Genomic DNA, 15,395 nt, shown 5'->3' with positions numbered 1-15,395 from the left:
AAAACTGAGTGGGTCAGGCTTGGGAGCCTGGTGAGCATATAGGCTTTTCAACCCACAGTAATAATAAACTTATTAAGTTCATCAATCAACAATAACCCTGATTACCCGTTCCCGTTATCCTCACTTTACGTCCCTAAACACTTTTCACAAGGGACCTAGCCAAAAGAATATGATCGGGATGGACACTACTGCTAAGGGGTTTCCTCAGCCATACATGTCCTAAAGGTAACCATGAGGGGGATGGAGTACAGCGAATAAACACCCAAGTTCATTAACACCTACAGGTTGCAGGCCTGCTAATGTTTCCCACTGGACTGTCTAGAAAGTTCGTGGTCGTCATCCAAACTCCGCTAGATGACTGAATCTCAAATCACATCGAGACCTCTCATCACTTTAGTTTATCACACACCAACTATCTACCCATGTTCTACCCAACATATTTGTAGATAAAAATACTTATACAGTTTAAAACTTGTATAAAACATCAACTCAACATTCACCTCAAATAAACAATTAATATACTTACACATAGCACGTATTATAAGGTAAATACTTCATATCTATGTGTAAAATGAAAGTGACTATACACTCACTTGATTTGATGAAAATCGGGCAGCAATTCGTTTCCTAAAACGTTCGTTTCTAATAAAACCGGGAGTTTTATTCAGAAACCGGGCTCTGCGAGGGTCGGGCTTCGAAACCGAAAAGATAAATTTTCCGGGCTTCACGGGCACTTCGTGGCGTATTCCGGGGCTTATAATCGATACCGGGGCTTTGGGGGATCTTAAGATGAAGAAAATATGAAGAAAGGGGCTAAATATGGCAAAATCTCAAAAGTAACCGGGAGGGTTCGCATGACCCTTGTATTTATAGGGGTCCGAAGTCCTGATCCGACGGCTGAGAAGGAGCCACGCGTCGCAGATCCGATGCTCGCAGGGGGATGGCTCGCACGAGGTCCCCTCCTGATTGGACCAAGGTCTACTGGTCCGAAGTAGGGTTCTGTGGCTTCTTGCGAGGGCTTCGGACATGTGAAGGAGGACACGCGTCGGACATGCATTGGACCGCTCAGCAGCTCGGATGACTCAGCCTCGTATCGGACATGTGGCACATGCGAGGCGAGGACACGTGGCTCGCATGACTCACCAATTTCGGACACGTGGCACGATCTAAGCGAGGGTGACATGGCAAAAACGTGACTATGCGAATTTTCTCGATTTTTGTGCAAAAACTTCTAAAATCCATAACTTTCGCATACGAGCTCCGTTTTTGACGTTCTTTATATGCACGTGTAGGTAAAATTACGCTCTACAACTTTTGTTTAGTCTTCATTGGCTAATTTTGACTTTAATTTTTAAATTATTATTTTTAACAGACCGGGACAGGAAATCCGTTAAAAATTCATAACTTCTTCATCCGACGTCCGTTTTCGTCAGACTTTTTACCGTTGTGCTATAAATGACGAGACCTTCGATTCTCGTTTAGGTCGTGTCGGCTAAAAATCTCTCGATCTAAAATTCGAGTTTTTAGCTGTCTACTGCTAAGCTGAAACTTCGAAAAATCATAACTTGCTCATACGAAGTCAGATTTGGGCGTTCTTTTTATACCCACTCTCGGTTTAACGAACACTACGAGTTTCGTTTAGATCACTAAGGCTAAAAAGTAGTTTATCGAAAACTCACTTTTTACGACATTCGGCCCCGTGTCGGTTTGTCGCGAAACTTCGACAGGTCATAACTTCTTCGTTATAACTCGGATTTCGGCATTTTCCTTTATATATCCGTAATCCTTGTCACACCCACTACAAGTTTCTTAATAGATATCGGCTTTATCTAAAATTTAATTTTTGACGCTCATTTTTATTCTTAATTAATTAAACCCTAATAATTAAGCATAAAACACATAATTTTCACATAATTCCTTTTTCATTTCTTCAAAATGAGTTACAAAGGTTAACCTAGACTATAATGTCAATATTAATGCCTAGCCTAGAAACACGGGCATTACAATTCTCTCCCCCTTAGGATGATTTCGTCCCCGGAATCACACATCAGCAAACAAATGCGGGTAGCGACTCATCATGTCACTCTCCGTTTCCCAAGTGAGATTTGGCCCATTCGTATGTTTCCAACGCACAAGCACTAAATCGACCATCTTGCGTCTCAGCTTCTTAGTCTTACGGTCAACGATTGCCTCAGGTTCTTCGATCAACCTCTTGTTTTCATCCAACCTTAATTCAGAAATGGGAATTATGTCGGGCACATCTCCCGTGAACTTTCTCAAATAGCACACATGAAAGGTATTATGAATACCCTCCAGTTCTTCCGGTAATTCTAGCTTGTAAGCTTGATTCCCGATCCTCTGAAGAACTTTAAATGGTCCAATAAACCTTGGACTCAACTTTCCCCTCTTACCAAATCTTATAAGTCCCTTCCACGATGAGACTTTAAGTAAAACCGAATCTCCAACATCGAAGGATATCGGTTGTCTTTTCTTGTCAGCATAACTCTTTTGTCGATCTTGAGCAGCTAACATCCTTTCCCTTATCACTTTTAACTTTTCAGCAGTCTGATGGACTATTTCAGGTCCCATAAACTACTTTTCCCCAGCTTCCAACCAGCATGATGGCGTTCGAAACTTCTCCCCATACAAAGCGTGATAAGGTGCCATCTTGATGCTCGAGTGGAAACTATTATTATAGGAAAATTCTACTAGAGGTAAGTGTTCATCCCAGTTACCTTGGAATTCTAGGGTACATGCTCTCAGCATATCCTCCAATGTTTGAATCGTTCGTTCGCTCTGTCCATCGGTTTGAGGATGGTAAGCTGTACTCAAACACAACTTGGTACCCAATTCCTCTTGTAGACTTCTCCAAAACCTTGAGGTAAAACGGCTGTCACGATCGGATACAATCGTTAACGGAACACCGTGTAGCCTCACAATTTCCTTCACGTAAGAACTCGCAAGTTTATCCATAGACCATTTCTCGTTAGCGGCTATGAAATGCGCACTCTTAGTGAAGAGATCCACGACCACCCAAATCATGTTGTGACCGTTCCTTGTCTTGGGCAGTTTAGTCACAAAATCCATGGTAATGTCCTCCCATTTACCCATGGGTACAGGTAAGGGTTCTAAACTCCCATACGGTTTCTGATGTTGTGCCTTAACCCTAGCACATGTTACACACTCGGCCACATACTTAGCAACATCGAGCTTCATCGTCGGCCACCAGTAATAGGGTTTTAGATCCCTATACATTTTCGTACTGCCGGGATGAATCGAGTACATGGTTTTGTGAGCTTCTTCCATCAGAAGACCTCTTACTCCTCCCATCTTAGGTACCCAAATCCTATCTTTGAATACCTTCAATCCTTGACCGTTTGTATCAAACACCAACGTTTTGCCCAAACGTTCCTCCTTTCGGTCATTCTTTTCTAAAGCTTCCTCCTGAGCTTTCTTTATACTTTCCACAATTGTCGAAACGACTTCAATTCTCAACGCTCTTGGCCTTCTCTTTTCAAGATTTACCTTCCGACTGAGAGCATCAGCAACAACATTTGCTTTACCAGGGTGGTAAAGTATCTCACAGTCGTAGTCCTTGAGTAGTTCCAGCCAGCGCCGCTGTCTCATGTTCAATTCCTTTTGATTAAAGATATATTGAAGACTCTTATGATCAGTGAAAAGTTTACACTTAGTACCATAAAGATAATGCCTCCATATCTTTAAGGCGAATACTACCGCTGCCAACTCCAGATCATGAGTGGGGTAGTTCTTTTCATGCTCTTTCAACTGCCTCGATGCATATGCTATCACTTTATCCCTTTGGGTCAGAACACATCCTAACCCAACTCCAGAAGCATCACTATAGACTGCGAAGTCCTCAACTCCTTCAGGTAACGAAAGAATTGGTGCTTCACACAGTCTCTTCTTCAACTTTTTAAAGGCCTCCTTATGCTTTTCATTCCAAGCATAAGTAGCTCCTTTGTGGGTCAAAGCTGTTAATGGAGTAGCGATCGAAGAAAAGCCTTGGATAAATCGGCGATAATATCCGGCTAATCCTAAAAAGCTTCGAATCTCAGTAGGGCATTTTGGTTGTTCCCACTTCATCACAGCTTCGATCTTTGCTGGGTCAACCATTATTCCTTCTTGGTTAACCACATGACCTAAAAATTGGACTTCTTGAATCCAAAATTCACATTTGAAGAACTTGGCATACAACTTCTCCTTTTTCAAAACTTCCAGCACTTCACGCAGATGCTTCTTATGCTCCTGCTTGCTTTTCGAATAGATCAAGATATCGTCTATGAATACTATCACGGATTTATCAAGGTATGGTTTACAAACCTTGTTCATCAAATCCATGAAAGCTGCTGGGGCATTGGTTAATCCGAACGACATAACCAAAAATTCATAGTGTCCATATCTTGTTCTAAACGCAGTCTTCTCGATATCCTGCTCCCTCACCTTTAGTTGATGGTATCCCGACCTAAGATCGATCTTCGAAAAATAACTCGAACCTTGCAACTGGTCGAACAGATCATCGATCCTCGGTAACGGGTACTTGTTCTTTATCGTCGCTTTATTCAGCTCTCTGTAATCGATGCATATTCTCATGCTCCCGTCTTTCTTCTTTACAAACAACACAGGGGCTCCCCAGGGTGATGAACTAGGTCGAATGAAACCTTTGTCCAATAACTCCTGAAGTTGTGTCATAAGTTCTTTCATTTCGGTTGGTGCTAATCGATACGGTGCTTTGGCTATCGGCGTCGTTCCTGGTAACAAGTCGATACGAAACTCCACTTGTCGATCAGGGGGCAATCCGGGAAGATCTTCGGGAAAGACTTCCGGATAATCACACACCACCGGAATATTCTACACCTCCTTCTTTTCCTTCTTAGCATCGATCACGAACGCTAAATATGATGTACACCCCTTGGCCAAACACTTTCTGGCTTTCATTAGGGAAATGATTCCAGAGTTTACTCTGCGTTTGTCTCCGTACACCATAAACGACTCTCTCCCTGGCGGGTGTACTTTTACTATTTTCTTCTTACACAATATTTCGGCGTCATTGGCGCTAAGCCAATCCATTCCTAAAACTATGTCGAATCCATTTAACTCGATAGGCAATAATTCCTCGTGGAACTTATTCCCATCCAAGTCAATGAGGATATTTTTCATACGATGGCTAACAGGTACAAACTTGCCACTAGCAATCTCGACTAATAAGGCATTAACTAGTCTATCTACAGGCAAAGCTAGTTTTCTACCAAATTCATGCGATATAAATGAGTAATTGGCTCCAGAATCAAACAAAATTTGGGCAGGCAATTCGTTTACGAGAAAGGTACCTGAAGCGGCATCGACTTCTTCTTTTGCAGCTTCAAGGGTCATCTGAAAGGCTCTCGCCTTCGGCTTTGGTGGTAGATTGGGCTTTGCTGCATCCTTCCTCTTTGGACAGTCTTTAAAAACATGTCCTTCTTCACGGCACTCAAAACATACCCTCTTGTCGGACGGACACATATTGGCATAATGCCCAGTCTTTCCACATTTGTAGCAAGTCACCTCCTCGCTACATTTCCCAGAGTGCTTTTTCTTGCACTTCTCACACCATTTCACTTCACCTCCTCCTCCTCCAAACTTCTTAGACTTAGAAAATTTGCTTCTCTTGTTGGAACCTGAAGTTCCTTCAAATTTTCTCTTTTCACCAACTTCTGCCCTCTCCAGACCTTTCTCCCTGATCTGAACCTCCACATTCTTAGCAGCCCAGATGGCGGCTTTCAAAGTGGGTGCTTGCTTAACCATCGGACCAAAGTCCGCTGGTAATCCGAGGGCAAACTTGTTAACCTTAGAGAGTTCAGTTGGAACTAGGTAAGGAACAAGCTTCATCTTTTCAGTAAAACTAGCAGCGTATTCAGTAACGCTCATCTTTCCCTTCTTTAAATTTTGGAACTCATTATTAATTTCCAGAAGATCCTGCTCAGAGCAGTACTGCAATTTCAGTTGTACCACAAAATCTTCCCAAGACATCTTACTAGCTTCTCCCTTAGGCATCGAATTAGCTAGTAACTTCCACCAGTTCAACACACCAGACTTTAACAGAGGAATTGCAAGTGCGGTCTTTTGTTTTTCGCTGCACTCACAGCTTTCAAACATTGTCTCCATTTCGGAGATCTAATTCATGACTTCCACCGGTGTCGGACTCCCAGATAGACATGGTGGTTTAGATGCCATGAAATCTTTATATTTGCACCCGCGTCCATCAACTCCTCCATCCTGGTTGTCTTGTCTAACTATCGGTGGGTTGGCTTGACCAAGAGTCCCACTATAGTTCCCTCCTACTGAATGCCCTTCATTCAATAAGGGTTGTTCAACAGGTATCGTAGTCTCTTCCCTATGTTGTTGTAGTAATCGCCTTGTCTCCTCCATCTGGAGATCTAACATCATCTGCATCATTGCTTGTACCCTAGCCATCGTCATTGGCTCAGGTGCAGCTCCTACAACAGGTACTTGCTCAACTACTTGAGGTTGAGGCTATTGATCCCTGTTTCCGTTTGCATTTGCAACTCCACTACGAGTTCTTGCCATTACAGTCTATATACCGAATAAGGAGAATTTAGGTGTTTATCCTTGTTAGACATTTCAATTCCCTTATCACTCCGAAACGTTTACATGTTAGTTCTAATCTCGTAATCGTACGGTTAGAATCCTACACACATAAGGTTTCCAGATCCGGTCGGCAACAGACCATAGATCCGAACAAATAATGGCACACATGGCAAACACATAGCATTTAGCACATAAGGGCATTTTAGGCATCTTTCCTAAAATAAACTAGTGCTCGTGTCTAAAATATGGTAGACACTCATCTCACAATCATCACTTAGCATTCTAAGTTTAAGTCTAGAAATCCTACAATTTCTTAGTTCGCTTAAACTAATGCTCTGATACCAACTGTGACATCCCCTAATTTCTCGGCCAGAAAAGACCGATTTAATTTATGCTTTTTAAAATAAAATCAGAGAAATCTTTTCAAAAGATGTTGCGGAATTGGTCCCCAAACAACATATGATAAAAGTTTATCAAAACCCTTCATTAAGAAGGTATATATTTTCCATATATATCAAAACCTCGGGATGTCATGTTCCGATACAGATCAAAAGCATAAACAAGACATTATAAGCCTTACTACAGTTATTTACAACTACTGGCCTATAATCCAAAAATCTCACATCATCCTTCGACTATGCTCGGGGTCCACTACCTGTAATCATAAAAAAACTGAGTGGGTCAGGCTTGGGAGCCTGGTGAGAATATAGGCTTTTCAACTCACAGTAATAATAAACTTATTAAGTTCACCAATCAACAATAACCCTGATTACCCGTTCCCGTTATCCTCACTTTACGTCTCTAAACACTTTTCACAAGGGACCTAGCCTAAAGAATATGATCGGGATGGACACTACTGCTAAGGGGTTTCCTCAGCCATACATGTCCTAAAGGCAACCATGAGGGGGATGGAGTACAACGAATAAACACCCAAGTTCATTAACACCTACAGGTTGCGGGCCTGCTAATGTTTCCCACTGGATTGTCTAGAAAGTCCGTGGTCGTCATCCAAACTCCGCTAGATGACTGAATCTCAAATCACATCGAGACCTCTCATCACTTTAGTTTATCACACACCAACTATCTACCCATGTTCTACCCAACATATTTGTAGATAAAAATACTTATACAGTTTAAAACTTGTATAAAACATCAACTCAACATTCACCTCAAATAAACAATTAATATATTTACACATAGCACGTATTATAAGGTAAATACTTCATATCTATGTGTAAAATGAAAGTGACTATACACTCACTTGATTTGATGAAAATCGGGCAGCAATTCGTTTCCTAAAACGTTCGTTTCTAATAAAACCGGGAGTTTTATTCAGAAATCGGGCTCTGCGAGGGTCGGGCTTCGAAACCGAAAAGATAAATTTTTCGGGCTTCACGGGCACTTCGTGGCGTACTCCGGGGCTTATAATCGATATCGAGGCTTTGGGGGATCTTAAGATGAAGAAAATATGAAGAAAGGGGCTAAATATGGCAAAATCTCAAAAGTAACCGGGAGGGTTCGCATGACCCTTGTATTTATAGGGGTCCGAAGTCCTGATCCGACGGGTGAGAAAGTGCCACGCGTCGCAGATCCGAAGCTCGCAGGGGGATGGCTCGCACGAGGTCTGTGCGTGCGAAAGCTTGCTGTCCTCTCCTGATTGGACCGAGGTCTACTGGTCCGAAGTAGGGTTCCGTGGCTTCTTGCGAGGGCTTCGGACATGTGAATGAGGACACGCGTCGGACATGCATTGGACCGCTCAGCAGCTCGGATGACTCAGCCTCGTTTCGGACATGTGGCACATGCGAGGCGAGGACACGTGGCTCGCATGACTCACCAATTTCGGACACGTGGCACGATCTAAGCGAGGGTGACGTGGCAAAAACATGATTATGCGAATTTTCTCGATTTTTGTGCAAAAACTTCTAAAATCCATAACTTTCGCATACGAGCTCCGTTTTTGACGTTCTTTATATGCACGCGTAGGTAAAATTACGCTCTACAACTTTCGTTTAGACTTCGTTCGCTAATTTTGACTTTAATTTTTAAATTATTATTTTTAACAGACTGGGACAGGAAATCCGTTAAAAATTCATAACTTCTTCATCCGACGTCCGTTTTCGTCAGACTTTTTACCGTTGTGCTATAAATGACGAGACCTTCAATTCTCATTTAGGTCGTGTCGGCTAAAAATCTCTCGATCTAAAATTCGAGTTTTTAGCTGTCTACTGTTAAGCTGAAACTTCGAAAAATCATAACTTCCTCATACGAAGTCAGATTTGGGATTTCTTTTTATACCTACTCTCGGTTTAACGAACACTACGAGTTTCGTTTAGATCACTAAGGCTAAAAAGTATTTTATCGAAAACTCACTTTTTACGACATTCGGCCCCGTGCCGGTTTGTCGCGAAACTTCGACAGGTCATAACTTCTTCGTTATAACTCGGATTTCGGCATTCTTTATATATCCGTAATCCTTGTCACGCCCAATACAAGTTTCTTAATAGATATCGGCTTTATCTAAAATTTAATTTTTGACGCTCATTTTTATTCTTAATTAATTAAACCCTAATAATTAAGCATAAAACACATAATTTTCACATAATTCCTTTTTCATTTCTTCAAAATGAGTTACAAAGGTTAACCTAGACTATAATGTCAATATTAATGCCTAGCCTAGAAACACGAGCATTACATTATGCGGAAAAATACCTCATGTAAAATCACTAGAATTGAGGTAATAGAAAAACACGAATTCAAACAACAAAAGGAAGACAATGTTTCCAAAACTTTGAGCAATTCATTAAAATGATTAATAACACTTTTGAGAGTGTTCTTGGCAATATTTTGGCAGCCATTAGCCATCAAAAACACACCCAAAGTGGCTGAAAATTAATCACATAAAATCACAAGAATCGAAAGTATAAAGAAACATAATCTATGATAGCAATGGGGCAGCAATTCACTCCAATTTCAACCAGGTCATCAAAAACTTAGAACAAGAACACAAGAAGAGGAACAATCAAAGTTTTTACCACTTGAGTGATCGGCTCTCATAGCGCTAGTTGCACTCCAAAACTAAGGAGCATTGGCGAATCTAGGATTGAAACTCACGGTGTCCATCTTGAATGAGGTGACAAAATAAATTAGTCAAAAAAAATTTGGTACCGAGTCGGGTTGCCAATAATACAATCTAAGGCACTTCTAATTTCTATCTCGTTGATTTACGTGGTATGACACATACTTAGTCTTTTTCCAGAATTCAGGATAGCAATTTTCATATATTTTGAGAAAGATGTTTGTTGCTCATTTTTTTTCATTTTGTTTTTCATGATCATGAAATAAAAAACTTGTTTCACATTTAACATTATATCTTAAAATAAATAATAATTATCACAAAGTCATAATCATCAATCAACAAATATAAACCAGTTTAATAAAATTAAAACAAACAACATCATATACAATACAAAATTTTCTAATCAATGAACAAATAAAACAAAAGACGAGATTCTTTATTATTAATTTTAAACAATATACAAATAAAAAAATTAATATTCTGAAATGGCAATATTACTTTACTGATTTCCAAACTCTGAATTCTGATTTCAGATTGTTTCAAAATATTAAAACTCACCTAAATGAATGAGTAATCCGAAGGTGAGCGGAGGGCATACAACACCAACAAAACAGACTCAAGGTTGTAGCCACGCAGATGGTCGCCGGAGAAGGCAAACACCAGTGGAGATGGACAGAGCCATAGAGAGCGTCGGAGAGTGGACCAATGGTAGAATTGCGATCTTTTGAAGCTTTATGATGGTAGGGCGGAAAACCAGAGAAGCAAAGTGATGTCCTGTAATCAACTACCGGCGACAAAGGACCAGAGGCGGCAACAAGATGTGGAAGAGGGCGGCGGCGCCTGGTGACCAAAAAAATCGTTTAATATTTGTTTTTAAGGGTTTTTTTTGTTCTTCTTCATTACTATTTTCCATCTTACATGTTTGATTTTCATCTTTAAGACATCATCAAGTTCAATTGTAAGGAGTTATGTTTAAATATTTTAAGACATACATTCGGATCCGCCCAACTATTTTTTACTATTTAATTTTGTCCGGCTTCAGTTAAATAGGAAATCACATGTTTTCTTTTCTACATCCGTCGCTATAACAAATGAAAAATATCATTTTCCTCTTTCTTCTTTCTCGTCTTTGACACCATTCGTCTGATCATGGCTAAGACTCACTAACATTCTCTTTGTCAGCAGACTCCCACTTGCTGGTTCCGGGCTTGCTGGCCTATAACCCAGATTGATCTATTTCTTTCGGATTGAGCTGACATCCGTTACGGTCGTCATTCAATTCAAAGAATCTCCGTTACAGAACCGTACATGAGATTTTCATCGCATACGGCTCCTCCCTTATGTGCATAATGATAAAATGATAAATAAGATGAAAATCTTGTCATTATGAACTGATGAGGGCTAGTGTTTTTACAAGAAATATCTAGCCAACCTTCCTGCAAAAGATCATTTCTTAACATCAAAGGTATTGGTACTAGAGAGAAATGATAACTCCAATAATTTCTTTGTTCTCAATGCTTCCTAATTTCCAGGAATTAGTCACTTCAACAGCCTTCGATGGTTATACGGGTATCCAATATAATGTGGACAGTCTTCTAATTATAATTATTTTTCTGATTTAGAAAAAATAATAACATATATTAAGTGAAAAAAAAAATACACAAATACGATTCTTTCAAATCCATAGTTAAAAAAGCTGCATTCACTATTAATAACTTTAAGTTGTGTATATATATAAATAGAACTTTGAGGACGCAAAATGGCATAACGTTTAAACATCAGGGTAAGTTATAAACTTTTCTGTCTTATCAGTATATCATAGTCACCTGCACTGCACACATCTCATTTTCCCAGATCCAATCCGAATCTTAACACAAACACATTCAGCTTCACTGTGTGTACACCGTCAATGGTGGAGGCTCAGTCATGGACCACTCGCCGGAGCAGCAATCCTAGGTTAGAAACCTCCGTCGACATCCCGACCACGCCCACCGGTGAAGTCCGTTACGGCACCAGCAACAACATTTTCGCGGCCTTATCTATCACATCAGTCGTTTCTCCGACAATCTTAACGGCTCTGATCATCGCGTCATGGTACTTATCCAACATCGGCGTCCTCCTCCTCAACAAATACCTTCTCAGCTTCTATGGCTTCAGATACCCGATCTTCCTCACAATGCTTCACATGATCTCCTGTACTTTCTACAGCTTGATCGCAATCCGGTGGTTCCAGATCGTTCCGTTTCAACAGATTTCATCTCGAAAACAGTTTTTTAAAATATTCGCATTATCCGCAATTTTCTGCTTCTCAGTCGTTTGTGGAAATACCTCACTCAGATACCTGCCTGTTTCATTCAACCAAGCTATTGGAGCAACGACGCCATTTTTCACCGCGATCTTCGCTTTCCTGATCACTTGTAAGAAGGAGTCTGCTGAGGTATACTTCGCTTTAATGCCAGTTGTATTCGGAATTGTTTTGGCGAGTAACAGCGAACCATTGTTTCATTTGTTTGGATTTTTGATGTGCGTGGGATCCACCGCTGGCAGAGCGTTGAAGTCGGTGGTTCAAGGATTGTTGTTGACGTCGGATTCGGAGAAACTCCATTCAATGAATCTCTTATTGTATATGGCGCCAATGGCGGCCGCGATTTTGTTACCTTTTACTTTGTATATAGAAGGGAATGTGTTGGGCAAGACATTAGAGAAAGCGAAAAGTGATTCGTTTATGGTGTTTCTGTTGATCGGAAATGCTACAGTGGCGTATTTGGTGAACTTGACGAACTTTTTGGTGACGAAGCATACGAGTGCATTGACATTGCAGGTGTTAGGAAACGCCAAGGCTGCTGTTGCAGCGGTGGTTTCTGTAATGATTTTCAAAAATCCGGTGACGGTGATGGGGATTTCCGGTTTCGGGGTGACGATAATGGGAGTTGTTCTTTACAGCGAGGCAAGAAAAAGATCTAAAGTCACAGTTCACTGACAGCCAAAAAGAAAATTCACTGGTGCACGTTGTTTTCCTCTTGCTGTCATTTGATCATTGATGCCTATTTAATTTCATTTCTTTCTCAACTTAATTGAAAGCAAAGAACATCACACGATTAGATTGTATAGTATTTCATATTACTGTATACCATTCATTTACAGAACATTCCCCTGTTTCTGTTTGTACCTTTTTACACGTTATCAGCAACATGAAGTTAGAATACAAATTTCCTGAATTGAAAGATTCTTGAAATGATATTATTTGCCTCTTTATAGTTATATGTATGTAGAACATTAATTACCTACTCGATTTAGTTGAACATGGATCTGTGGTTATGCTATAGATTGAAGATTAGCAACCTCTGAATGTTTGGTGTATTGACCATATTGAGTGTGCTCCAATTCATCTTTACCTTTAATATGAGAATAGAATAATAACATCCCTCTCTCTGAATGTTTGGAGATATGTGTTTTGTGGTCCGATTTAAGTTACTTTTATTGACTATCTGCTTTAATTCTTGTTGCTGCAAATTTAGAAAAAGAAATTGTCCTGAATTTTTGAAGACCTTTCATAGTGGGAAATTTCTTTAGGAATCTTATCCAATACTTTAATAGGAAGCTTAATATGAAGAATATTTATTTCTGAAATCATTAGGATACATTGTTAAGTAAATCCATCTTTTCAATTGGATTAGTTTCTTGCTTAATGTTTTCAGAATGCTAAACAATGGTAGATCTTTTTTTTTCTCCTTGGGAGTTGGGGGCAATTTAGTCAAGTTATTTTAAATCCATACAATACAAAGAGTAGAAAGAAGCTAATATAGGAACGACATCAAATATGAGTATAGTCCCATGTGAGAGGAGTGCATAATTTCCCATTTTAGCCTCAAAGATGAAATATTTTTTATGTTTGATAGGAGTTTAGGTGTACCTAATGTTTATACCCTTAGGTGTACCTTACTTCAAGTTATCCTTTTCCTTTTCATATGCAACACCATTAGTATTTACTATTTAGTGCTACAATATTAATATTATATGCAGGTGGGTTGTTTGTTTCTATTAGAGTGTCCTTTTTGGTTTTTATTTGGTGGACCCCATCCCCATGAAATGTATTTGTGTGATGTAAAATGAGCACAAATGTGTGACTTAACTTTGCTAGAAACAAGCATGCGTGTCCATTCACAAGAATGTCACTACTAAAGATGGTTTTTAACTTTTCAGAAGAAATATATCATTATTGGTACTTAGACTTCGAATTCTATGTTCTTTTATCAACTTTAATGTATTACATTGACCAAAAATGTAAATTAACTTTATTAATAAGTTGATGATGTAAAAAAACATGGAATTAGAGCATTTCAAAAAGCCATATATCCATTTTGCCGAATGTTCTTTTTTTTGTGATGTAAGTGATAGGGATTTTTCAACTAAACGTGCATTTTAAACTAGCGAACATGTTAATTTTCTACAACTGGATGGGGACCCCAATATGTTTATTAATTTAAAATTAACTTGAGACGACGTGAAGTATAATATTTCGTTAAATGAAATGCATATTTAGTGAAATTTTATTGTTTTGCAAATTATCATGCTAATTACGAGCATTTAATTTTTTTCTATTTGAAACGATGACTCATACAACAAAATGAAAAGACTAAGTAATTTCTTAAGATCTTTTTATTTATTTATTTATTTTTTAAATTAGACGGTTATTTTATAACATTTGCGAAAATATGGTTGTTACATATAGAGACCCTCCCATTTTAGGATTTTTGTGATTAATGTTGGCAATTTTACAAATACTCTATAAAATTCAGATATTTTATAAAAAAACAGATGTTATATAAACTCATATATTTTACAAACTAGGTGTGAGACTCATGTATTATATGAGTTAAATAAAAAAAAATTAAATATCAAAATGTAAACCTTAAGTATTTTTTAAAATTAAATTTTAAAATAAGAAAAGAAAAAAACATATTTATTGCAATTTATGATCATATTTATTACATTTAATACTTTACTTATATATTATATGTATTATGTGGCTTTTTAATTTTAAAATTTAAGAAAACCTAAAATTGACATGTGGATACTATTAATTTCAAAAATACCACAAAATGACAAGTATCAAAACTTATGAGAGATTGACATATGGTAAAATAGATTTTCATTTATTAGAGAAGATATTTTAATGGTCTTTGACCTAATAAAAAAAAAGGTAAAAACTTACCATGAACCTTCAAAATTAAACAGGAAAAACTCATAAAAAATGTGTCTTCTTAATGGATGAACCCACAGAAAAGGGATTTTTTTGGTCCGAGGATAAAGAATCAAAACATAAAGGCCATAAAACAGATTATTGAGATAAATGTAAGATTTAGTTTTTTTTGGAACCCGTCAATAAAGATATATATTAATAAACGCAAAGAAAAATAAGTAGCCACAATTAGTGGCATACAATAGTACAACATAAATAAATAAATAAATAAAATACAAGGAAACTAAACTGAAATAGAGATAGTCAATAAGACAGTGGGCATTGAGACCATGTTGCCCAATCCATCCGGTTAATTTTACCTCTGTTTTTCACCCAGAGAAATGTCACTGATTTTATACAATCAATAACTTTGTATGTTGGTAGCCGGTTTTTCTTAAAGACTCTTTCGTTCCTTGATTTCCAAATGCACCATATGGTTCCATAGTAGATTGCCAAGAGGAGCTCTCTCTT

The 15,395-nt window shown here is 38.6% G+C and overlaps 1 protein-coding gene across 1 annotated transcript; it reads left to right on the top strand.

Annotated features, from left to right (window-relative positions):
• Positions 1 to 11,515: 11,515 nt before the first annotated feature.
• On the top strand, positions 11,516 to 12,900 carry LOC145165195 (Nucleotide-sugar transporter family protein). The gene has a single exon (XM_079083877.1). It carries the CDS (start codon positions 11,592 to 11,594, stop codon positions 12,660 to 12,662), a length of 1,071 nt encoding a protein of 356 aa, XP_078940003.1. The 5' UTR covers positions 11,516 to 11,591; the 3' UTR covers positions 12,663 to 12,900.
• The last annotated feature ends 2,495 nt before the right edge of the window (positions 12,901 to 15,395 follow it).

This window comes from Lactuca virosa, chromosome 3 (genome assembly GCF_052849685.1).
Source record: "Lactuca virosa cultivar CGN04683 chromosome 3, Lactuca_virosa_CGN04683_v6, whole genome shotgun sequence".
Taxonomy (NCBI): domain Eukaryota; kingdom Viridiplantae; phylum Streptophyta; class Magnoliopsida; order Asterales; family Asteraceae; genus Lactuca; species Lactuca virosa.
Note: the sequence above shows the minus strand (reverse complement) of the source record. Positions and strands in the feature narration are given on the sequence as shown.